General features: G+C 41.1%; 1 protein-coding gene across 1 annotated transcript in view; it reads right to left on the reverse strand.

Moving 5' to 3' along the window:
• Positions 1-4650: 4650 nt before the first annotated feature.
• LOC111963197 (lysozyme g-like) overlaps positions 4651-24819 on the reverse strand; it is a 73701-nt gene continuing 53532 nt past the window's right edge. Inside the window, exons 3-7 of the mRNA XM_023986488.2 lie at positions 7278-7434; positions 7043-7183; positions 6741-6791; positions 6387-6548; positions 4651-6162 (exon numbers count right to left, since the gene is read on the reverse strand). Coding sequence (XP_023842256.1) covers positions 6053-6162; positions 6387-6548; positions 6741-6791; positions 7043-7183; positions 7278-7434 — 621 coding nt within the window. The 3' untranslated portion in view covers positions 4651-6052. The remainder of the gene's footprint in view (positions 6163-6386; positions 6549-6740; positions 6792-7042; positions 7184-7277; positions 7435-24819) is intronic.

The following is a 24819-nucleotide window of genomic DNA, read 5'->3' on the forward strand; positions in this document are numbered from 1 at the left end:
CTCCACACATTTCTTGTTAATGTAGGACATCTACATTAGATGTGCATGACACAAGTCATTTTTCCAACAATTGATTACAGACAGATTATTTCACTTAAAATTCACTGTATCACAATTCCAGTGGGTCAGAAGTTTACATACACTAAGTTGACTGTGCCTTTAAACAGCTTGGAAAATTCCAGAAAATGATGTCATGGCTTTAGAAGCTTCTGATAGGCTAATTGACATCATTTGACTTAATTGGAGGTGTACCTGTGGATGTATTTCAAGGCCTACCTTCAAACTCAGTGCCTCTTTGCTTGACATCATGGGAAAATCAAAAGAAATCAGCCAAGACCTCAGAAACAAAATCTGGTTCATCCTTGGGAGCAATTTCCAAACGCCTGAAGGTACCACGTTCATCTGTACAAACAATAGTACGCAAGTATAAACACCATGGGACCACGCAGCCGTCATACCGCTCAGGAAGGAGACAGGTTCGGTCTCCTAGAGATGAATGTACTTTGTGCGAAAAGTGCAAATCAATCCCAGAACAACAGCAAAGGACCTTGTGAAGATGCTGGAGGAAACAGGTACAAAAGTATCTATATCCACAGTAAAACAAGTCCTATATCGACCTAACGTGAAAGGCCGCTCAGCAAGGAAGAAGTCACTGCTCCAAAACTGCCATAAAAAAGCCAGACTACGGTTTGCAACTGCACATGGGGACAATGATCATACTTTTTGGAGTAATGTGGCATGATGAAACAAAAATATAACTGTTTGGCCATAATGACCATCGTTATGTTTAGAGGAAAAGGGGGGAGGCTTTTGCAAGCCGAAGAACACCATCCCAACCGTGAAGCGCGGGGGTGGCAGCATCATGTTGTGGGGGTGCTTTGTTGCAGGAGGGACTAGTGCACAAAATAGATGCCATCATGAGGGAGGAAAATTATGTGGATATATTGAAGCAACATCTCAAGACATCAGTCAGGAAGTTAAAGCTTGGTCGCAAATGGGTCTTCCAAATGGACAATGACCCCAAGCATACTTCCAAAGTTGTGGCAAAATGGCTTAAGGACAACAAAGTCAACGTATTGGAGTGCCCATCACAAAGCCCCGACCTCAGTCCTATAGAACATTTGTGGCTAGAACTGAAAAAGCGTGTGCGAGCAAGGAGGCCTACAAACCTGACAAACCAAAAATTCTCCCAACTTCTTGTGTGAAGCTTGTGGAAGGCTACCCGAAACGTTTGACCGAAGTTAAATAATTTTAAGGCAATGCTGCCAAATACTAATTGAGTGTATATAAACTTCTGACTCACTGGGAATGTGATGAAAGAAATAAAAGCTGAAATAAATCATTCTCTCTACTATTATTCTGACATTTCACATTCTTAAAATGAAGTGGTGATCCTAACTCACCTAAGACAGGGAATATTTAATAGGATTAAATGTCAGGAATTTTGAAAAACGGAGTTTAAATGGATTTGGCTAAGGTGTATGTAAACTTCCGACTTCAACTGTATATATTATTGGAATGCTGGTGTTCAATCTCACTGTCTCTATTGAAGGCCATTTGTGTCTTGTCAGATGTGTTTGAATGTTTCCTCTATTTCTACTGTTTTTCACAAAAAGTAAATGGGAAAACTAGGAACTGACCAGAGCCATTTGCACAACATAAAATGTTTTAGAAACCACCACCCGCTGTCATTGCTAATGCAACAATCCTGGAATTCATTGGGTTATTCCAGTTTTCCCCGCACACAAGTCTCTGGTTTAGAATGTGTATGGTGTTCTAATCGACTGCCTCTCTGTAAAATGCCCTTTACTTGAGTGCTGCTACTCTCCTTTGTCTGATAACGGCTACAGAATAAAGGCACACCCTGATTCATGAAAGAACAGTAAAGCCACTTTCACACTAGTAAAATATTAACACTCAATTATTATAGCAGCACGTCACATTATTTCACAAAGTGTTACTCTATTCAGAACTGTAGCTTATACTACCCTGGGGATCCGTTGGGTTGGAGGGGATGCTGTACTGAGTCTGACTAGATCTTAAAACTCTGCTCTGCCACTTTAAATCCTGGAGCCCAGACTCATAAAGGTGAATGTGGTCCTGCTTAAACCAAGCTGTGTCACTCTTTAAACAAAGGCGTCTGTTTAACTGCAACACCCTCTTCTTTGACCAGTCCCCATGGACACATGTACTGTACCAGCCAGGTCTGCTTCTGTACTCTGAAACACTTTTGTAAACTTATTACACAAAACTGTGAAGTGAATATACAGTATCTTTCTCTTTCATTTCCAACTGTTCTACCTTTAAACGAAAAACTGAAAGAGATTGGAATTCCAATTTCCTTTTTTTAATGTGAAAAATAACTGTTGTACTGTCTGGTTTCTTGGTCTGTTCGTGAACATTACATTTCCAAATCTCTGATATTCATATTCAGAACAGTGCTTGCCTTGGGATTTAAGAAGTGCAGGAGCTGTCTTTTTCCATGTCGGTCCATGAGACTATGTTCACCGAAATTCACAAATGACATGCTATTAGAAACCTCTGATTATTCACTGTTAAGGGGTCATACACATGTTCCATGACTTTCAACCAAATGTTCAGGACTATTATTATAGCCTACATGAAAAAGTCTGTATTATTGACACTGGAAGGCTGCTGTGCCTGATCCCATGTAGGCCTACCATCTGCCGTTGTGCCTTTAATCAAGGCACTTAACACCCCTCAAAGTAAAAAACTGCACTGTTAGTCACATGTTGTCAACATGTGGTCAGCCATCCAGCTGGAGAGCTCCTGGGTGTGCAGGATTGGCTTTTGATCCAGTCCTGAAACACCCAAGTCTGCTTATCAAGGTCCTGTTGAACAGCTGATGTTGAGGCTAAAATGTGATTAGACCGGGGCTTGAACAAAAGCCTGCAGATACAGTAGCAATCCTGGATGAGTACACATTACAACCAAATAGTTTTGTCTTTATAAAATGATTCCCTCATTCAATGAATCAGGGATCAAATGGATAAATTAGACTACTTCAGAGCAAGGTATCTAACTAGACATGATGTGTGTGTATATATATATATATATATATATATACACTGCTCAAAAAAATAAAGGGAACACTTAAACAACACAATGTAACTCCAAGTCAATCACACTTCTGTGAAATCAAACTGTCCACTTAGGAAGCAACATTGATTGACAATAAATGTCACATGCTGTTGTGCAAATGGAATAGACAAAAGGTGGAAATTATAGGCAATTAGCAAGACACCCCCAAAAAAGGAGTGATTCTGCAGGTGGTGACCACAGACCACTTCTCAGTTCCTATGCTTCCTGGCTGATGTTTTGGTCACTTTTGAATGCTGGCGGTGCTCTCACTCTAGTGGTAGCATGAGACGGAGTCTACAACCCACACAAGTGGCTCAGGTAGTGCAGTTCATCCAGGATGGCACATCAATGCGAGCTGTGGCAAAAAGGTTTGCTGTGTCTGTCAGCGTAGTGTCCAGAGCATGGAGGCGCTACCAGGAGACAGGCCAGTACATCAGGAGACGTGGAGGAGGCCGTAGGAGGGCAACAACCCAGCAGCAGGACCGCTACCTAATAGGCTTAAAAAAATTATAATTATAGAGGAGCCGGTACACAATTCACGCAAAAAATTGTGCTGGTAAAGCACTCTGGACAGCTCTGGCCCAAGTCAAGCACTTATTCAGACATTCTTTATTGCTGATTAATTCAGTTGCAGCAGTGTAAAAACAGCACACATAGCTAAGCATACTAAAAACATACTATAACCATCATAATATTCTGCTGTTATAAGTCATCTGACAGTATTTTCTAAATGCAGTGTGTAGTTCATAACATCTCCCCATGTACAAAGGAGTGTGCTCCATGCTGTAGCTGCTAAAGAGAACATTACAGAGTTTCACATTCCAAGTAGACTAAACATACTATTGGCTCGTGAAGAGAAATGTTATGTTTGTGCTGTCACTAATAACCAATTTGACTGGGTTCATGTCTAATAACCAATTAGACTGGGTTCATGGAAGTGACTGATTGATCGTGCATGGGAGGAATCCTCACTATCAGTATAAAGCAATTTGGCAGTACGCCCAGAACATTGTTTGGAGAATGAAAGGAATATCTCAGTTTCAAGATTTCAGCTTGTAGAGAAGAAGCCTTGTTAGGTATTGGTCGGTCACATGCATGAACCAAACGTTAACAATGAATTAAGAATAATGAATAAGCTAAATCATGCAAATATAACTTGTCTGTGTAGGCACTATAATAAGAGAATGTACTGTGGTGCATTACATTTGTTGGAACCTCTCCAGCTTGCTGATAATAAAGAATGATTCATTTAATATTGACTTTGTGTGACCCTGTGTTGAATTTCCACACCACTCCATAAAGCACAGCTCCACCATCCTTAGTGTGATACAGAAGTGTGTTACGCATAATTAGAAATTACAATACTTGAAGAATAATAGGATCTCTATGGTGTTAAGTCTGTAATGGTGAACTACAGAGATCCATTGTGATCATTACCTTGAGGGCATAGTAATACTAGCATACCACTGCCCATGCTATGCTAATGTACTTATAGACCAGGCACAGTCCCACCAAGACAGTCAACTAAAACACATCCAATCCAAAAGGTCAGAAAATAAGAAATGTTTAATTATATTGCGCAATGACAAGTTGTTGAAAGATTCAACTACAGAAGAAACTTGGATGAGAATGTTTGAAGTTGTGTAATTATTACTGGGTGTATTCATAATTTTCAACATGTCTATAAAGGTCAATAACAGTAAAAAAATGTTTTACCATAACCATGGCTGTAGAACCATTGAGCTCATTTCAACTGCAAAATTAGGGAACAATCCTCACAGAGAACTTTAGACTTTCCTACAGAAAACCTGTTTTTCTTAACGGCAGTTAAGTTAAAACTTCTTGAGGATAGGGTGCAGAGTTTTCACTTAGGGAAAAATAGCYTGCGCAATTTCAACTTCGTGCTACTCATCCCCAGAATATAAGATATGCATATTATTAGTAGATTTGGATAGAAAACACTCTGAAGTTTCTAAAACTGTTTGAATCATATCTGTAAGTATAACAGAACTTATATAGCAGTCAAAACCCTGAGGACTAACTTTTTTATTGTTAAGTTCCTGTATGTTCAATGGGTTATCATGGGCACACCAGAATTCTAATCACTATCCACGCAGTTTCTACTGCTTCCACTGGATGTCYCCATTGTATGGAAAAAGGTTAAGGTTTTTCKWTAGTKAACTGAGAAAGATATTSACCCGGAAGTGGAGTGACGTCGTGTGTTTATGTTTGAGAGTTGAACAAGACTTGAAAAGTACCGTGAGTTTGTTGATATCCTGTATTGAAAACAGATTGACCCGTCTTCAATTTGATCGATTATTAYCGTTTACAAATACCTTAAGTTGTATTACAAAAGTACTTTGAAATGTTTTGGCAAAGTTTAGAGGTAATRTTTTAGATATTTTGTCGTGATTTTGCGCAAATTGAASGCTGTTTTTCCTGGTACAACGGCGCCAAATAAATGGACAATTTGGATATATATGGACGGAATTAATCGAACTAAAGGKCCATTTGTGATGTTTATGGGACATATTGGAGTGCCAACAAAAGAATCTCGTCAAAGGTAATGCATGTTTTATATTTTATTTCTGCGTTTTGAGTAGCGCCGGCATGGTTGAAATTGTCAACAAAGAGTGTAGCCTTTGTACTATCATCAGATAATAGCATCTTATGCTTTCGCCGAAAAGCCTTTTTGAAATCTGACATYTTGGCTGGATTCACAACGAGTGTAGCTTTAATTTGGTATCTTATATGTGTAATTTAATAAAGTTTGATTTTATAGATTTTTTTGGAATCTGGCGCTCTACATTTTAACAGGCTGTTGGGACGCAAGCGTCCCGCGATCCCAGAGAGGGCAGTTGACAAGTAGAATACTTTAAGCATGCAGTATCAACAGTGTGAGGGTGTATTTCACTACTGACAGGTGTTCTTCAAAGCCTCTATGGAACATTTAAGAAAACTTTGTTTTCAGCCATCCCACAGATCCTCCTACTGCTCCTGCGATGGCTGCTCCCGCACTTCCAACAATCGCTGTGGCTGTTCCCGAGAGCCCTACGGCACCTTGAGGGAATACCACACAATGTCTGTCACGGTCTCAGTCACATCTGAGATCTACAAACATCCAATACATTAAAGTAAAAAAATCAAAACAATCTATGATCCATTCTGTTCAGTCGTATGAGCTTGTAACAGTTAGAAACCCCACCATCATCTTAGCTGTCAATGGTTTTATTCATAACTCATTGGAATATTGTATCTTTGTTCCACTTTGGTTCAATCTTTACCTGCTGACTGTAGAACAGCAACAAGACTCCCTGCTGCTACCCCACCTCCATTGGCTATGGCCGCGGCAGACATCATGCTTGCTGCTGTTGATCCAGCTGCAATCCCGCCAGCACCAAACCCGATCACTGTGAGGACTACTGGTGCCAGGACAACAGCAGAAACTGTGAGGCCAGGCATACAAACATTTTAAAACACAGCCAACCTCAGTTTGATAATGTGACATTCCAATGATACTTTTACATTTATATAAGTTTGTAAATTCTTGTTATCTAACTAAAATCAACCACTAAAAAATCTATACTATCAAGATAATATAGATACATTTTACTTTATGAAAAGTACAATGTTAATACCTCCTCCCACTATAGCTGTTGCGGCAGCTGCTACTATAATGCCACGGTTTCCTGAATAGGGAAGAAAATAGAGTATATACAATGAACTAGAATTTTTTATTTTCAATACATTATAGCATCAGCATTTTTTWAAATAAACTGAATTTGAGACTGTTTGGTATGAACCATAAGAGTTTGCTGAAAGATTTAACTAAACAAGAAACTTGGATGAGACGGTTTGAAGTTGAACCACACAGTGRAATTATTATTTGGTGTATTTATCATTTTCAACATGTGTATAATGGTTTATAACAGTTATGTACTTGTTTCASSATAACCATGGCGGTAGAACCACTGAGCTCTGGCAACAACATCATTGGAGTAGTCCACTCCAGTGGTATGAGCGTCCACTTCCTCATATGACTCTACACAGTCTTCTCCCTTATTGTAGGCTGCTATTCCCCCTTTGTAAACAACATATTGCAATAGTTGCATATTCAATTGAAATAGGTATATTCATTATTTCTATAAAAAAAACTCTGAGAAAAAGAGTATTACCTTTCAGCTGCTGCTCCTTGGTCCATGAATTAAATTTCTTCTGGATTATTTTGATGAACRCAATCAGAATTTCAGTGCKTTGTTGGAGATGCTCCTCACTGTTCCATTCCCCCTTTGGAGTGTGCCCGCCACCMCTCGGGGCTGGGGTGGTGTCAATCTGTAAAAATGTGTGATATTTTACAGAAATCACCAGGGCTGTGGCGGTCATGAAATGTAGTCAGCTGGTGATTGTCAAGCAAATAACTTGTCGGTCTCACTGTAATTGACCGTTAAATAACAAACACATTTAGCAACTCCTAGCTTCTACACATAGCCTTCAAGCCACTGATGCAGATGTTTGGAACATCTACATTTTAAAAAGTCTAATAAAACCATGTAATATAGCCTACACCTTTACAATAAATCCCTTATTTATTTTAGACAGGTCTAAAGAAGCATGATATGAAGAAAATGTAGTCTATTTCAGAATAGCATACTCTGAGTTGTCCTTATGTTAGGTCCTGATCTGGCTATGGGCTCCACTAGTTCATTTAGCAGACAATATTTGCTTAGAATTCCATGGCATTATTTTATAGCATGAAGAATACAAATTAACAAAGCTGAATAAAATATAAATATTTTCTCCAAGTGATTTGAGGGAGTGCGCTCATGCGGTTATTCTGTGTTGGGTGCTAAACAAAGAAATAGGTACTCCTACATATTTAATTTAGAGTTATTAATGTAACTTTATTTCTACAAACGTTGGGCTATATGTTTTGATTTTTAATACATTGTAAGGCTGCATGATGCAACTCTAATGATGATTTGAAAAAAGTCGCTTYAAAAGGCATGAGCTCTGATTTGTTTTTTTTCCGCAGGCTGTACACACTTCAGTCTCTCATTCACAATTTGACAAGCACATGAAAATGCCTCAAATTTCACGGCAGCATCCCCTTTGTGGCCGTAATTTATTTGAAAAAAAATACATGCCTTTTGCAGCCTGTGGCCGTTGTGCCCTTGGCCCTGAGTGCTGCGTTTTTCCCTTCTCCCTGAGCTCTGTGCGCTCCTAACCACCTCACTCACATGGCTCTCCCTCACATGATTGGGTCTTTCTCATAGGCTACAAGTGAAGATCGATACAAGTGAAGACCCKCGCGCATCCCGCAAAGGCGGAGGTGTTGCTAACATTTACGATAGCAAATTTCAATTTACAAAAAAAAACTGACATTTTCATCTTTTGAGCTTCTAGTCATGAAATCTATGCAGCCTACTCAATCACTTTTTATAGCTACTGTTTACAGGCCTTCTGGTCCATATACAGCGTTGCTCACTGAGTTCCCTGAATTCCTATCGGACCTAGTAGTCATATCAGATAATATTCAAATTTTTGGTGACTTTAATATTCACATGGAAAAGTCAACAGACCCACTCCAAAAGGCTTTCGGAGCCATCATCGACTCAGTGGGTTTTGTCCAACATGTCTCTGGACCTACTCACTGCCACAGTCATACTCTGGACCTAGTTTTGTCCCATGGAATAAATGTTGTGGATCTTAATGTTTTCCCTCATAATCCTGGACTGTCGGGACCACCATTTTATTACGTTTGCAATCGCAACAAATAATCTGCTCAGACCCCAACCAAGGAGCATCAAAAGTTGTGCTAAAAATTCTCAGACAACCCAAAGATTCCTTGATGCCCTTCCAGACTCCCTCTGCCTATACAAGGACGTCAGAGGCCAAAAATCAATTAACCACCTAACTGAGGAACTCAATTTAACCTTGCGCAATACCCTAGATGCAGTTGCACCCCTAAAAACATTTGTCATAAGAAACTAGCTCCCTGGTATACAGAAAATACCCGAGCTCTGAAGCAAGCTTCCAGAAAATTGGAACGGAAATGGCGCCACACCAAACTGGAAGTCTTCCGACTAGCTTGGAAAGACAGAGCCCTCACTGCTGCTCGATCATTCTATTTTTCCAACTTAATTGAGGAAAATAAGAACATTCCTAAATTTATTTTTGATACTGTCGCAAAGCTAACTAAAAAGCAGCATTCCCCAAGAGAGGATGGCTTTCACTTCAGCAGTAATAAATCATGAACTTCTTTGAGGAAAAGATCATGATCATTAGAAAGAAAATTACAGACTCCTCTTTAAATCTGCGTATTCCTCCAAAGCTCAGTTGTTCTGAGTCTGCAAAACTCTGCCAGGACCTAGGATCAAGGGAGACACTCAAGTGTTTTAGTACTATATCTCTTGACACAATGAAAATAATCATGGCCTCTAAACCTTCAAGCTGCATACTGGACCCTATTCCAACTAAACTACTAAAAGAGCTGCTACCTGTGCTTGGCCCTCATATGTTGAACATAATAAACAGCTCTCTATCCACCGGATGTGTACCAAACTCACTAAAAGTGGCTGTAATAAAGCCTCTCTTGAAAAAGCCAAACCTTGACCCAGAAAATATTTTAAAAAATAAAAATAAAAAAATATAAAAAAAATCGGCCTATATCAAATCTTCCATTCCTCTCAATTTTTCTAAAAAGCTGTTGCGCAGCAAGTCACTGACAAACAATGTATACGAAATGCTTCAGTCTGGTTTTAGACCCCATCATAGCACTGAGACTGCACTTGTGAAGGTGGTAAATGACCTTTGACACTACAGGGGGTGCTGTTTCAACTTGGACATTTATCGTTCCCAAATTAAACTGCCTCGTACTCAATTCTTGCTCGTACAATATGCATATTATTATTACTATTGGATAGAAAACAATCTCTAGTTTCTAAAACCGTTTGAATTATGTCTGTGGGTGAACCAGAACTCTTTCTGCAGCGAAATCCATGACAGGGACTGCGAAGGTCTGAAAACGAGGCTCTGTTCTCAGATCAGTTTAAAGCTCTGTATGTATCCTATGGGTCGACATGAACTGCACCCCGACCTTCCGGAGTCAGTAACCAATGAGAAGTGGGAATGGAGTGTCTACGTAGTTCTCAGAGCTTATAACAACCAAGGGAACGAAGTGCATGCTCTTCTTTCGTCGTTCGTCATGTGCCAAAGCAAGACCTTAAGATGGCATATTCTGAAACGCTCAGTTATCGGCCTTAAGCTTAATCCGTCGTAATGTTTAATTCGATATAGGGTGTTAGAAACATCATAACGAAGGTTATTTTAAACCGAAGTTTAATATCAGTTTATTGCGAGTATATTGCTATTGTTCGGGAATTCCTTAGTAATTGCGTTTTGGCGGATTTTGGGCATGTTGTGGCCACATAGCTATTGTTAGCTGCTAATTTCGAAGTTTGGAAGACGACGTTTTACACACAAGCAACGATTCTTTGGCCAAAGGACACCTTGCCCAAGATTCTGATGGAAGCTCGTGCAAAAACGTAAGAGCGTATTTATGACTGTTATTCCGTATTTATGTGGAAAAAATGTTAACGCATTTGCAGGCCATTATTGCGGCCACTAGTCCTGTGCTGTAACGCCACTGTATGTCTAGTAAACGTTTTTAAAAAATCTAACTCAGCGTTGCATTAATAGACTAATGCATCTTTCATTTGCTGTCCAACCTTATTTTTTAGTCAATCTAATCGTAAATATCGTAAACTCTAGGTTGCCTTTCCAGATTGGGCGTCCGGCCAGAAGCCTGACCTGTTCCACTGATCACCATGTTGTAACCACGATTTGTGCTGCTAAAATATGCACCATTGTTCGAAGCAAACCTATTATGACATTGTTGGTAATATGTGTTACCAGGACTGTTCATCTTGATGAAGTATTCAGGTTAGTCAAAAATATATATCTTTTGCTGTATTGTTACGATCGCTAACCTGTTGCTGGCTGGTAAAATTGCTTGTTTTCTGGGCTATTGTGCTAAGCTAATATACTATATTGTGTTTTCGCTTAAAAACACTTAAAAAATCTGACATATGGCTGGGATTCACAAGACCCTGTTGGGCTTCATTTGCTGTACGCTGTTGTATTTTTCGAAATTTTTAAGATGATATTAGGTATTGACGTTGGTCTCTGTAATTATTCTGGCAGGCTTCGGCACTATTCAGATTGCGCTGCAAATGTAGAACTTTTGATTATTACCTGAAATATGCACATTTTTCTAAAAAACATATGTATACAATAATATGTATCAAACTGTCATTCTATGAAGTGTTTTCTTGGTTAGTGGCTATATATATCTTTATTTGGTCGAATTTGTGATAGCTACTGATGGAGTAAAACTGGTGGAGTAAAAAAAAGTGGTGTCTTTTGCTAATTGGTTAGCTAATAGATAACATATTGTGTCTTCCTGTAAAACATTTTAAAAATCAGAAATGATGGCTGGATTCACAAGATGTGTATCTTTCATCTGGTGTCTTGGACTTGTGATTTATGATATTTAGATGCTAGTATTACTTGTGATGCTATGTTAGGCTATGCTAGTCAGCTTTTTTACTGTGGGGTGCTCCCGATCCGGGTTTGGGAGGAATTAGAGGTAATGGCGTCAGACTGAGGCTCTGCATCTGTCCTCGTGCTCCTAGACCTTAGTGCTGCTTTTGATACCATCGATCACCACATTCTTTTGGAGAGATTGGAAACCCAAATTGGTCTACACGGACAAGTTTCTGGCCTCGTTTAGATCTTATCTGTCGGAAAGATATCAGTTTGTCTCTGTGAATGGTTTGTCCTCTGACAAATCAACTGTACATTTCGTGTCCTCAAGGTTCCGTTTTAGGACCACTATTGTTTTCACTTATTATTTTACCTCTTGGGGATGTCATTTGAAAACATATGTTAACTTTCACTGCTATGCGGATGACAACACAGCTGTACATCTCAATGAAACATGGTGAAGCCCCAAAATTGCCCTCGCTAGAAGCCTGTGTTTCAGACATAAGGAAGTGGATGCTGCCAATGTTATACTTTAAATTCGACAAAACAGAGATGCTTGTTCTAGGTCCCAAGAAACAAGAGATCTTCTGTTGAATCTGACAATTAATCTTGATGGTTGTACAGTCGTCTCAAATAAAACTGTGAAGGACCTCGCGTTACTCTGGACCCTGATCTCTCTTTTGACGAACATATGAAGACCGTTTCAAGGACAGCTTTTTTCCTCTACATACCATTGCAAAAATCTGAAACTTTCTGTCCAAAAATGATGCAGAAAAATGAATCCATGCTTTTGTTACTTCTAGGTTAGACTACTGCAATGCTCTACTTTCCGGCTACCCGGATAAAGCACTAAATAACTTCAGTTAGTGCTAAATACGGCTGCTAGAATCCTGACTAGAACCCCAAAAATTGATCAAATTACTCCAGTGCTAGCCTCCCTGCACTGGCTTCCTGTTAAGGCAAGGGCTGATTTCAAGGTTTTTACTGCTAACCTACAAAGCATACATGGGCTTGCTCTACCTATCTTTCCGATTTGATCCTGCCGTACATACCTACACATACGCTACGCTCACAGCCTCCTAATTGTCCTAGAATTTCTAAGCAAACAGCTGGAGACAGGCTTTCTCCTATAGGCTCATTTTTATGAAACTGTCTGCCTACCCATGTGAGAGAGCGCAGACTCGTCTCACCTTTAAGTCTTTATTGAAGACTCATCTCTTCAGTAGGTCCTATGATTGATGTAGTCTGCCCAGGAGTGGCACTGGAGCAACGAACCGCCCTTGCTGTCTCTGCCTGGCCGGTTCCCCTCTCTCCACTGGGATTCTCTGCCTCTAACCCTATTACAGGGGCTGAGTCACTGGTTACTGGTGCTCTTCCATGCCGTCCCGAGAAGGGATGCACTTGAGTGGGTTGAGTCACTGACATGGTCTTCCTGTCTGGGTTGGCGCCCCCCCCTTGGGTTGTGCCGTGGCGGAGATCTTTGTGGGCTATACTCGGCCTTGTCTCAGGATGGCAAGTTGGTGGTTGAAGATATCCCTCTAGTGGGGTGGGGGCTGTGCTTTGGCAAAGTGGGTGGGGTTATATCCTGCCTGTTTGGCCCTGTCCGGGGGTATCATTGGATGGGGCCACAGTGTTCCTGACCCCTCCTGTCTCAGCCTCCAGTATTTATGCTGCAGTATTTATGTGTCGGGGGGCTAGGGTCAGTCTGTTATATCTGGAGTACTTCTCCTGTCTTATCCGGGTCCTGTGTGAATTTAAGTATGCTCTCTCTAATTCTCTCCTTCTCTCTTTCTTTCTCTCTCTCGGAGGACCTAAGCCCTAGGACATGCCTCAGGACTACCTGGCATGATGACTCCTTGCTGTCCCCAGTCCACCTGGCCGTGCTGCTGCTCCAGTTTCAACTGTTTGCCTGCGGCTATGGAACCCTGACCTGTTCACCGGACGTGCTACCTGTTCCAGACCTGCTGTTTTCAACTCTCTAGAACAGCAGGAGCGGTAGAGATACTCTCAATGATCGGCTATGAAAAGCCAACTGACAATTACTCCTGAGGTGCTGACTTGTTGCACCCTCGACAACTACTGTGATTATTATTATTTGACCATACTGGTCATTTATGAACATTTTGTAAGGCTGTCTATCTCTTCCTCCTCATCTGACGAGGAGAGGCGAGAAGGATCGGAGGACCAATACGCAGAGTGGTAAGTGTCCATGTTATAATAATATAAACTGAACACTACATAATAACAAAATAACAAATGTGAAGAACCGAAACAGTACCGTGTGGCGACAAACACTGACACGGAAGACAACCACCCACAACCAACAGTGAAACAGGCAACTAAATATGGCTCCCAATCAGAGACAAGGCAAAACACCTGCCTCTGATTGAGAACCATATCAGGCTAAAACAAACCTAACATAGAAACAAATAACATAGACTGCCCACCCAACTCACGCCCTGACCATACTAAATAAAGACAAAACAAGGGAAAATAAGGTCAGAACGTGACACATTTGAACATCTTGGCCATGTTCTGTTAATCTCCACCCGGCACAGCCAGAAGACGACTGGCCACCTCATAGCTTGGTTCCTCTCTAGGTTTCTTCCAGGTTTTGGCCTTTCTATGGAGTTTTTCCTAGCCACCGTGCTTCTACACCTGCATTGCTTGCTGTTTGGGTTTTAGGCTGGGTTTCTGTACAGCACTTTGAGATATCAGCTGATGTAAGAAGGGCTATATAAATAAATTTGATCGATACATCGGGACGCAACTGCGCGCGTCCTTATCCAATTCCAAGGTGCATATTGAAGATATGGAAGAAATGTCTACATTTACTTTGTCAGCCAACAAGATGAGTAGGCCTAACACGGAACCCAAACCGGCTGCGCGTGTGCGCCATCGTGCATAAATGTATTTTGTTCCCCCACACCAAACGCGATCACGACACGCAGGTTAAAATATCCAAATAAACTCTGAACCAATTACATTAATTTGGGGACAGGTCAAAAAGCATTAAACCTTTATGGCGAAATAGCTAGCTAGCTTGCACTTGCTAGCTATTTGTCCTATTTACCTAGCTTGCTGTTGCTAGCTAATTTGTCCTGGATATAAAACATTGAGTTGAGTTGTTATTTTACCTGAATGCACAAGGTCCTCTACTCGACAATTAATCCACACCTAAATGGTCAACCGAATCGTTTCTGGTCATCTTCCTCCTTCTAGGCTTTTTCTCTCTTGACTTTATATTGTCGATTGGCAACTTCATCCAATTAGGTGCATTACCGCCACCGACCTTGTTTGTCTTTGTCACCCACGTGGGTATAACCAATGAGGAGATGGGAGAGGCAGGACTTGCAGCACGATCTGCGTCAGAAATAGAACTGACTTCTATTTTAGCCCTTGCGTTGTGCAGAAGCTCGTTGGCGCGCGCGAGCAGTGTGGGTGCAATAATTGAATAATATATATTTCTAAATGTATTTTGCAAGTCAGCCTGTAARAAACAGCAAAAGCACTAGCCTATGTCAATCTACTATCACCCATAGTACAAAAGTTGGCCAAGTCTATTCTGCGCGAGAAAATAATATTCCTAACATGGTCTAGGACAGTTGTGGGATGCAATAGATACCAAATTAATACAACCACTATCATCAAAAAAAACGTTCAGGCAATGTGGCTGACGCAACATATCAGAACATTTAGCTTCAAATGTTGATAAACTATTTTGGCTATTTCTTAACATTATAAATGCAGCAATGCGTACATGGCAGTAGGCTATAAGCGCAAATGTTCCATCAGCAGGAAAACACCATTATCAAAAGTGAGCGCAAATGTGATTATGCGTGTAATGCTTTTATTAAAAAAGGTGAATTTTTATGGTGAAAATTATCTTCTCTAAACTTGAACCTCACGTGTTGCTTATGTATGCCAGTTATGCTCTAAACCCATTGTAAAGAGGAATAAGGGGCTTAATTTTAAATAAGTTATTTGGCCACTTTAGTTGTGATACAAACCTTATCAAAACATATAGGCCTATGGCCTAGGCTACATGAGGTCTGCAACTATGATTGGGGGAGAAAAAAATATTTTTGAAATATTTAAAAAATATATATTAAATGTATTTTTTTATTTTATTAATCGCTAAAAATATAAAATGCTGGGCATCATTCACAAGTGATAAAATATAATTCACAAGTTATAGGCTAATATTGTCACCCATCAGACTATTCTTGATTTAATCTGGTCTTTACATATATACGTGTGACATTTGTTTTGATTTAGAAGGGACCATTATCATGCACCGGTCTCGAAACTGGGGCAGCGGGAAAGAATACATGTCATCTATGCACTTAAATAGTGAATGGAGGACACTTTTCCCATTGTTCATTTTCATGCCAGCCAGGTAGGCTATACTCCTGTTGTAAAGATAAACAATGTTCTTAATATGAGAAAGTTGAGAAATAAATATAGAAGATATAGCCTATAGAAAGCTGATGGAATCCTCCCTCTTTTCAGTAGAGGCCATCACTCTGTTTTCTCGCACAATTGCATAGCCTACAGAAATGTTGCGCAACATGAGCTCTCATGAAGTGTTTGATTAGATTTTCGAACACATTTGCATTGATGTCAGTGATTAGAGGGACAATAGAGTGKTGAGTATGCGGCAGTTAGCAAGTTTGGTAGGCTACTAATGACCATCAGCAGCATCAGAGCTTGAAGAAGTCTAATTACTTCATGACTCGTGACTGCTGGTGTGGCGGTAATACGGTCACCGCAACAGCCCTAGACACCACTTACATTGTACAGTAAAATGGAATTAACTTAGTAAATGTGTCGAAACAAGAATGGTTAATCTGGAAAAAATGAGAAGTTACATTTTAGCTTTATGTTCAGAAAAATGGCGCCGACAGAGAAGGCTGCCTTACTTCTAGCTCTTAGAGAACTTGGCAGTATTTTGTTTATGTATTTGTGAATTCTTAGATTGGCCCAGGAAATGTTTTGTGTTTTTACATACAGCCGGGAAGAACATCTGGATATCAGAGCGGCTGTAACTTATTAAGCATTATGACCAGGAATACGACACTCCCGAAACGGATCCTTTGTTCGTACCACCCTGGGCAATTGAACTGATCCCAGAGGCTGTTCCAAAACTCCGCCGGTGGAAAAAAGGTACTCGGAGCGGACTTTTAGTCCGACTCAGGAGGCGCGTACCCCACCCACCGCTTCCGAGTATATTACCCGCTAATGTTCAGTCTCTGTATAATAAATTTGACCAGCTCAGGGCAAGGATTTCCTTCCAGAGAGACATCAGGGATTGTAACATACTCTGTTTCACGGAAACATGGCTCTCGGGATATACTGTCTGAGMKGGTTCAGCSAGTTGGGTTCTCAGTTCATCGCGCAGACAGGAATAAATCGCTCTCCAGGAAGAAGGGCGTGGGTGTACAGTTGAAGTCGGAAGTTTACATACACTTAGGTTGGAGTCATTAAACCTTGTTTTTCAACCACTCCACAAATTTCTTGTTAACCTCTCTGGGATATTCGGGACGCTAGAGTCCCACCTCAACAACAGCCAGTGAAATTGCAGGGCCCCAAATAAAAACAACAGAAATCCCATCATTAAAATTCCTCAAACATACAAGTATTTTACACCATTTTAAAGATACACTTGTTGTAAATCCAGCCACAGTGTCCGATTTCAAAAAGGCTTTACGACAAAAGCACACAACGATTGTTAGGTCAATACCTAGTCACAGAAAAACACAGCCATTTTTCCAGCGAAAGAGAGGAGTCACAAAAAGCAGAAATAGAGAAAATGAATCACTAACTTTTGATGATCTTCATCAGATGACACTCATAGGACTTCATGTTACACAATACATGCATGTTTTGTTTGATAAAGTTCATATTTATATCCAAAAATCTCAGTTTACATTGGCGCGTTATGTGTCAGTAGTTCCAAAAACGGTGATTTTGCAGAGAGCCACATCAATTTACAGAATACTCATAATAAACATTGCTAAAAGATACAAGTGTTATGCATGGAATTTTAGATCCACTTCTCCTAAAACTTCTTATGGCTGCAATCCCGGTGACGGATGATATGACAACAGCCAGTGAAAGTGCAGCGCCAAGTTCAAAACAACAGAAATCTCATAATTAAAATTCCTCAGACATACATGTGTCTTATACCATTTTAAAGGTAACCTTGTTGTTAATCCCACCAAAGTGTCCGATTTCAAATATGCTTTTCAGCGAAAGCACTACAAACGATTATGTTAGGTCACACCAAACCACAATAAGCACAGCCATTTTCCAGCGAAAGATAGCAGTCACAAAAAGCTGAAATATAGCTAAACTGAATCACTAACCTGTATGATCTTCATCAGATGACACTCATAGGACTTCATGTTACACAATACATGCATGTTTTGTTTGATAAAGTTCATATTTATATAAAAAAAACTGAGTTTACATTGACGCGTTACATTCACTAGTTCCAAAAACATCCAGTGATAGTGCATAGCCATATCGTTTCAACAGAAATACTCATCATAAATGTAGATGATAATACAAGTTATACACATGGAATTATAGAATACCTCTCCTTAATGCAACCGCTGTGTCAGATTTTTTTAAACTTGACGGAAAAAGCAAACCATGCAATAATCTGAGACGGAGCTCAGAACAATAGTAAATTTAGCCGCCATGTTGGAGTCAACAGAAACCAGAAATTACATGATAAATGTTTCCTTACCTTTGATGAACTTCATCAGAATGCACTCCCAGGAATCCCAGGTCCACAATAAATGCTTGATTTGTTCGATAATGTCCGTATATGTCCAATTAGCTACTTGTTAGCGAGTTTGTAAACAATTCCAAAGTCACAAGGCGCGTACACTAAAACGTGATGAAAAGTCCAAAAGTTCCGTAACAGTCAGTAAAAACATGTCAAACGATGTATTGAATCAATCTTTAGAATGTTGTTAACATACATCTTGAATAACATCCAGCCGGGAATTACATTGACTTCAGTTGAGCGATGGAACGGAGCTGCCTCTCACGTGAACGGCGTGGCCAAAGCGTGGTCACCTCATGCAGTGGTTACTCATTCCTGTCTCCTTCGGCCCCCCTTCACAGTAGAGTCATCAGACAAAGTTCTATTGACTGTTGACATCTAGTGGAAGCCGTAGGAGTGAAAACTCATCCATATCTCGCTGTAATTTCAATGGAGCTTGGTTGAAAATCCACCAGCCTCAGAAAATCCAAACAGGAAGTGGAACTTCTCAGGTTTTTGCCTGCCATATGAGTTCTGTTATACTCACAGACAAAATCAAACCGTTTTAGAAACTTCAGAGTGTTTTCTATCCAATACTAATAATAATATGCATATATTACAACTATGACTGAGAGCAGGCCGTTTACTCTGGGCACCTTTCATCCAAGCTACTCAATACTGCCCTGCAGCCATAAGAAGTTAATGCAACCGCTGTGTCAGATTTCAAAAAAGCTTTACCGAAAAAGCACACCATGCAATAATCTGAGTACAGCGCTCAGACAACAAAACAAGCCATACAGATATCCGCCATGTTGTGGAGTCAACAGAAGTCAGAAATAGCATTAAAATATTCACTTACCTTTGATGATCTTCATCAGAATGCACTCCCAGGAATCCCAGTTCCACAATAAATGTTTAATTTGTTCGATAAAATCCATCATTTATGTTCAAATACGTCCTTTTTGTTCGCACATTTAGTACACAATCCAAACTCACGAGGCAATCCAGGCGAAAGTTCAGACTACAAGTCATTATACAGTTCGTAGAAACATGTCAAACGAAGTATAGAATCAATCTTTAGGATGTTTTTAACATAAATCTTCAATAATGTTTCAACCGGAGAATTCCTTTGTCTGTAAAATGCGATGGAACGCAGCTAACTCTCACGTGAGCACGCGTGATCAGCTCATGCCAGACACCTGACTCAATCAGCTCCCATTCCCCCTCTCTCACAGTAGAAGCATCAAACAAGGTTCTAAAGACTGTTGACATCTAGTGGAAGCCTAGGAAGTGCAATCGGACCAAATTTACACTGATCTTGGATAGGCAAAGAGTTGAAAAACTACAAACCTCAGATTTCTCACTTCCTGGTTGGATTTTTTACCAGGTTTTTGCCTGCCATTCTGTTATACTCACAGAAATCATTCAAACAGTTTAAGAAACTTCAGAGTGTTTTCTATCCAAATCTACTAATTATGTGCATATATCTAGCTCTTAGAACTGAGTAGCAGGCAGTTTACTCTGGGCACATTTTTATCCAAGCTACTCAATACTGCCCCCCTGTCCCAAAGAAGTTAACAAACTAGTTTTGGCAAGTCGGTTAGGACATCTACTTTGTGCATGACAAGTAATTTTCCAACAATAGTTTACAGACAGATTATTTCACTGTATCACAATTCCAGTGGGACAGAAGTTTACATACACTAAGTTGACTGTGCCTTTAAACAGCTTGGAAAATTCCAGAAAATTATGTCATGGCTTTAGAAGCTTCTGATAGGCTAATTGACATAATTTGAGTCAATTGGAGGTGTACCTGTGGATGTATTTCAAGGCCTACCTTCAAACTCAGTGCCTCTTTGCTTGAATCATGGGAAAATCAAAAGAAATCAGCCAAGACCTCAGAAAAAAAACGGTAGACCTTCACAAGTCTGGTTCATCCTTGGGAGCAATTTCCAAACGCCTGAAGGTACCAAGTTCATCTGTACAACAAATAGTACGCAAGTATAAACACCATGGGACCACGCAGCCATCATACCACTCAGGAAGAGACACGTTCTGTTTCCTAGAGATGAATGTAATTTGTGCGAAAAGTGCAAATCAACCCAGAACACAAGCAAAGACCTTGTGAAGATCTGGAGAAACATGTACAAAAGTAACTATATCCACAGTAAAACGAGTCCTATATCGACAAAACCTGAAAGGCCACTCAGCAAGGAAGAAGCCACTGCTCCAAAACCGCCATAAAAAGGCCAGACTACGTGTTGGAACTGCACATGGGGACAAAGATCATACCTTTTGGAGAAATGTCCTCTGGTCTGATGAAACAAAAATATAACTGTTTGGCCATAATGACCATCGTTATGTTTGGAGGAAAAAGGGAGGCTTGCAAGCCGAAGAACACCTTACCGTGAAGCACGGGGGTGGCAGCATCATGTTGTCGGGGTGCTTTGCTGTAGAAGGGACTGATGGACTTCAAAATAGATGGCATCATGAGGGAGGAAAATGATGTGGATATATTGAAGCAACATCTCAAGACATCAGTCAGGAAGTTAAAGCTTGGTCGCAAATGGGTCTTCCAAATGGACATTGACCCCAAGCATGCCTCCAAAGTTGTGGCAAAATGACAAAGTCAAGGTATTGGAGTGGCCATCACAAAGCCCTGACCTCAATCCTATAGAAAATGAGTGGGCAGAACTGAAAAAGCGCGTGCGAGCAATGATGCGTACAAACCTGACTTAGCTACACCAGCTCTGTCAGGAGGAATGGGCCAAAATTCACCCAACTTATTGTGGGAAGCTTGTGGAAGGKTACCCGAAACATTTGACCCAAGTTAAATAATTTAAAGGCAATGCTACCAAATACTAATTGAGTGTATGTAAACTTCTGACCCACTGGGAATATGATGAAATAAATAAATCACTCTACTATTATTCTGACATTTTACATTCTTAAAATAAAGTGGTGATCCTAACTGACTGAAGACAGGGAATTCTTACTAGGATTAAATGTCAGGAATTGTGAAAAGCGGAGTTTAAATGTATTTGGCTAAGGTGTATGTAAACTTCCAACTTCAACTGTATGTTTTATAATGAACTACTCATGGTGTGATAACATACAGGAACTCAAGTTCATTTGTTCACTAGACCTAGAATATCTCAATCAAATGCTGACCGTATTACCTCCCAAGAGAATTCTCTTTGGTTATAGTCACAGCCGTGTATATTCCCCCTCAAGCCGATATCATGACGGCCCTCAAAGAACTTCACTGGACTTTATGCAAATAGTTTACTATTATGCTATTTCTCTCGAGGAAAATGTTACAGAGGTATATCAACACATTGACTGTAGTACTCCCGCTGCTAAAACACTCGACCACTGCTACTCCAGCGTCCGTGATGCCTACAAGGCCCTCCCCKTTCGGCAAATCTGATCACGACTCCATTTTGCCCTTCCTATAGGCAGAAACTCAAACAGGAAGTACCTGTGCTAAGGACTATTCAATGCCTGTCTGACCAATCGGAATCCACGCTTCAAGATTGTTTTTCGATCACGCGGACTGGGATATGTTCCGGGTAGCCTCCGAGAACAACATAGACGAATACACTGATACGGTGACTGAGTTTATCAGGAAGTGTATAGGAGATATTGTTCCCACTGTGACTATTAAAATCTACCCTAACCAGAAACAATGGATAGATGGCTGCTTTCACACAAAACTGAAAGCACAAACTTTCGTATTTACCATGGCAAGTGCCTTGGTAATTATGGCTGAATATAAACAGGTAAAAACATCCAGGACAAGGACAAAGTGGAGTCGCAATTCAACGCTCATGCACAAATGTATGTTTGGCAGGCGTCTACAGCACAAAATAACGGAACTACAAGGGAAAACCAGCCACGTCGCAACAACAACGGTCTTGCTTCCGGACAAGCTAACACCTTTTTCATCCACTGAGGATAAACAGTGTCACCGACGTGGCCCGGCCTAACAAGGGACTGGGGCTCTCCTTCTTCGTGGCCGCACATGAGTGAGACATTTAAGCAGGTTAGCCCTGGCAAGTCTGCCGCCCCAGACGCATCCCTAGCCCACGTCCTCAGGAGCATGCGCATACCAGCTGCTGGAGTGTTTACAGAACATATTCAATATCTCTCTTTCCACAGTCTGTTGTCCCCAACAAGCTTCAAGATGTCCACCATTTGTCCTGTACCCAAACACAAAGACAACTGAAACTAATGATTCCCCCCGTAGCACGTCACTTCTGTTATCATGAAGTGCTTTGAGAGACAGTTAAGGATCATATCACCTTCACCTTACTCCTGACACCCTAGACCCAACTTCCAATTGGTCTCGAAGCTACAGGTAACACTGAGCTAAAACGCTACCGCCCCGTAGCCTCACTTCCGTCATCATGAAGTGCTTTGGAGAGACTAGATCAAGGACCCATATCATCCTCCACCTCTACGGACACCCTAGCCCCACTCAATTTTCGCCTTACCGACCCAAGAGGGTCAACAGACAACGCAATCGCCAACCACACTCGCGACAACTCCCTAACCCATCTGGACAAGAGGAGAAGAATACCTAATTGTGGAGAGGAATGCTGTTCATCGGACAACAAGCTTCAGCATTTGATACAGCGCATAAGTACCTCCAAACTCGTCGATCAAGCTCGCAGAGCCTTGGTCTCTCGACCCTAACACCCTGAGATGCAACTGGGTCCTGGACTTCCGACGGCCGCCCCCAGTGTGGTGAGGGTAGCGTAATAACATCTCCACCCCGCTGTCCTCAACAGCTGGGGCGCCCCATCAAGAAACGCCGATGAGACCAGCCCCCAGGTAGACCTCCGCGGTTACACCCATGACTGCGTGGCCACGCACGCCTCCAACTTCAATCATCAACGAGTTGCCTGTTATGACACAGTGAAGTAGGCGCTGGCGATTACCAACAATGACAAACACCTACAGGGAGGTGGATGAGTCGGCCCTCGAGTTTGGGTGTCAGCGATAAATAAGCCTCACACTCAACGTCAACAAAGAACAAAGAGAGCTGATCGTGACTTCAGGAAACAGCAGAGGTGAATCGAGACGACCCTATCCACATCGAAGTCTGGATCAGTCAGTATGTAGAGAGTGAAGGGTGTACATTGTGAAAGTAAGTTGGTATTTAAAGAAGTATCTAAGTCCGTGCGAGGTGTAGTTAAGGCGAACGATGCACGGACAAACTAAATGGTCCAACTTCGCAGACGAGAGGCAGAGGACTAGGTCTGAGAGGGTGAAGGAGAGGTAGGCTGATGCAAGGAGCGCACACAGAGAGGAGACATGAAGAGAGTCAATCCTTAAGTAGCTCTAGCAACTCTAAAACCACATTTCTACTCAAAAAAAGACGTTTCTCTGCAGGACTCAATAGCACAATTACGCCGGCAATACATGTCGAGCTGTATCACCGCCTGGGTACGACAACTGTCACTGTTGACCCAAATGTAACGTAGCCCTAGTCTTAGCACCCCACTCATCTACAGTCGTGTCTCTCTGCGCTTCGCCCAATCGACTTCATCGTGGCTGGCAAACTACCTCCCTCTCAGGCACACCCTACAGCACCCGATGTCTACCAGGAAGACTCAAATAAGCATCTCTTCACAGGTCACTAACAACCACCTCGGCACCACTGCCTTCTTCACTCCCCACTTCATCCTACGAAGTGCGATTTCCACGTACAGGTGCATCTAAAGCTGGGGACCGAGCACTGTCACCAGACTGCTTCCATCTCAAGGCCATCCCAGCACATTAGAGCTGGCCTGCCCTATAATATCTACAGCCTTAAATTCCATCCTGGTTCACTTTTAATAATTGGAACACTAGATCACTTTCAAATTGCTTTACATTCTTTGCATTACTTCCCACTATGTATATACATGTTTCCCTTATCCTCTGTATCTTAGTCTATGTCTGGACATCTGCTCGTCTTAAATATTATTACAAATTCTTCAGTTAATTCTTCATCTCCTTTACTTCCACATCTTGCGTCGTTGCTATCGCCTTTCTACGATTTACTGCACTGTCGGAGCTAAAACACACAGCATCTTTCACCCACTACTCATCTTATACATTCCTGTCCTTCAAACACCGTGTGTGAACTCTCATCTCACAATAACCATCTGCAAACATCGTGCTTTACCAATACTATTGTATAAATTCCAAATAAATTGATTCAATGATCAAACTATAATGTCAACGTTTGACCTCAGAAGAATAAATAAAGATACAATTTCAATTAACATATGAATCCACCGCTTTATTCTCTCAAACATGGTGGCCTACCTGCATGAGAGTCGAAGGCCTAGCGCATTTATGTTCTCTCGCCCTAGCTCGAGTGGCGTTGTCACAGTCCATGTCCCCAG

Source organism: Salvelinus sp. IW2-2015, linkage group LG4q.2 (assembly GCF_002910315.2).
Source record: "Salvelinus sp. IW2-2015 linkage group LG4q.2, ASM291031v2, whole genome shotgun sequence".
NCBI classification, from domain to species: Eukaryota; Metazoa; Chordata; class Actinopteri; order Salmoniformes; family Salmonidae; genus Salvelinus; species Salvelinus sp. IW2-2015.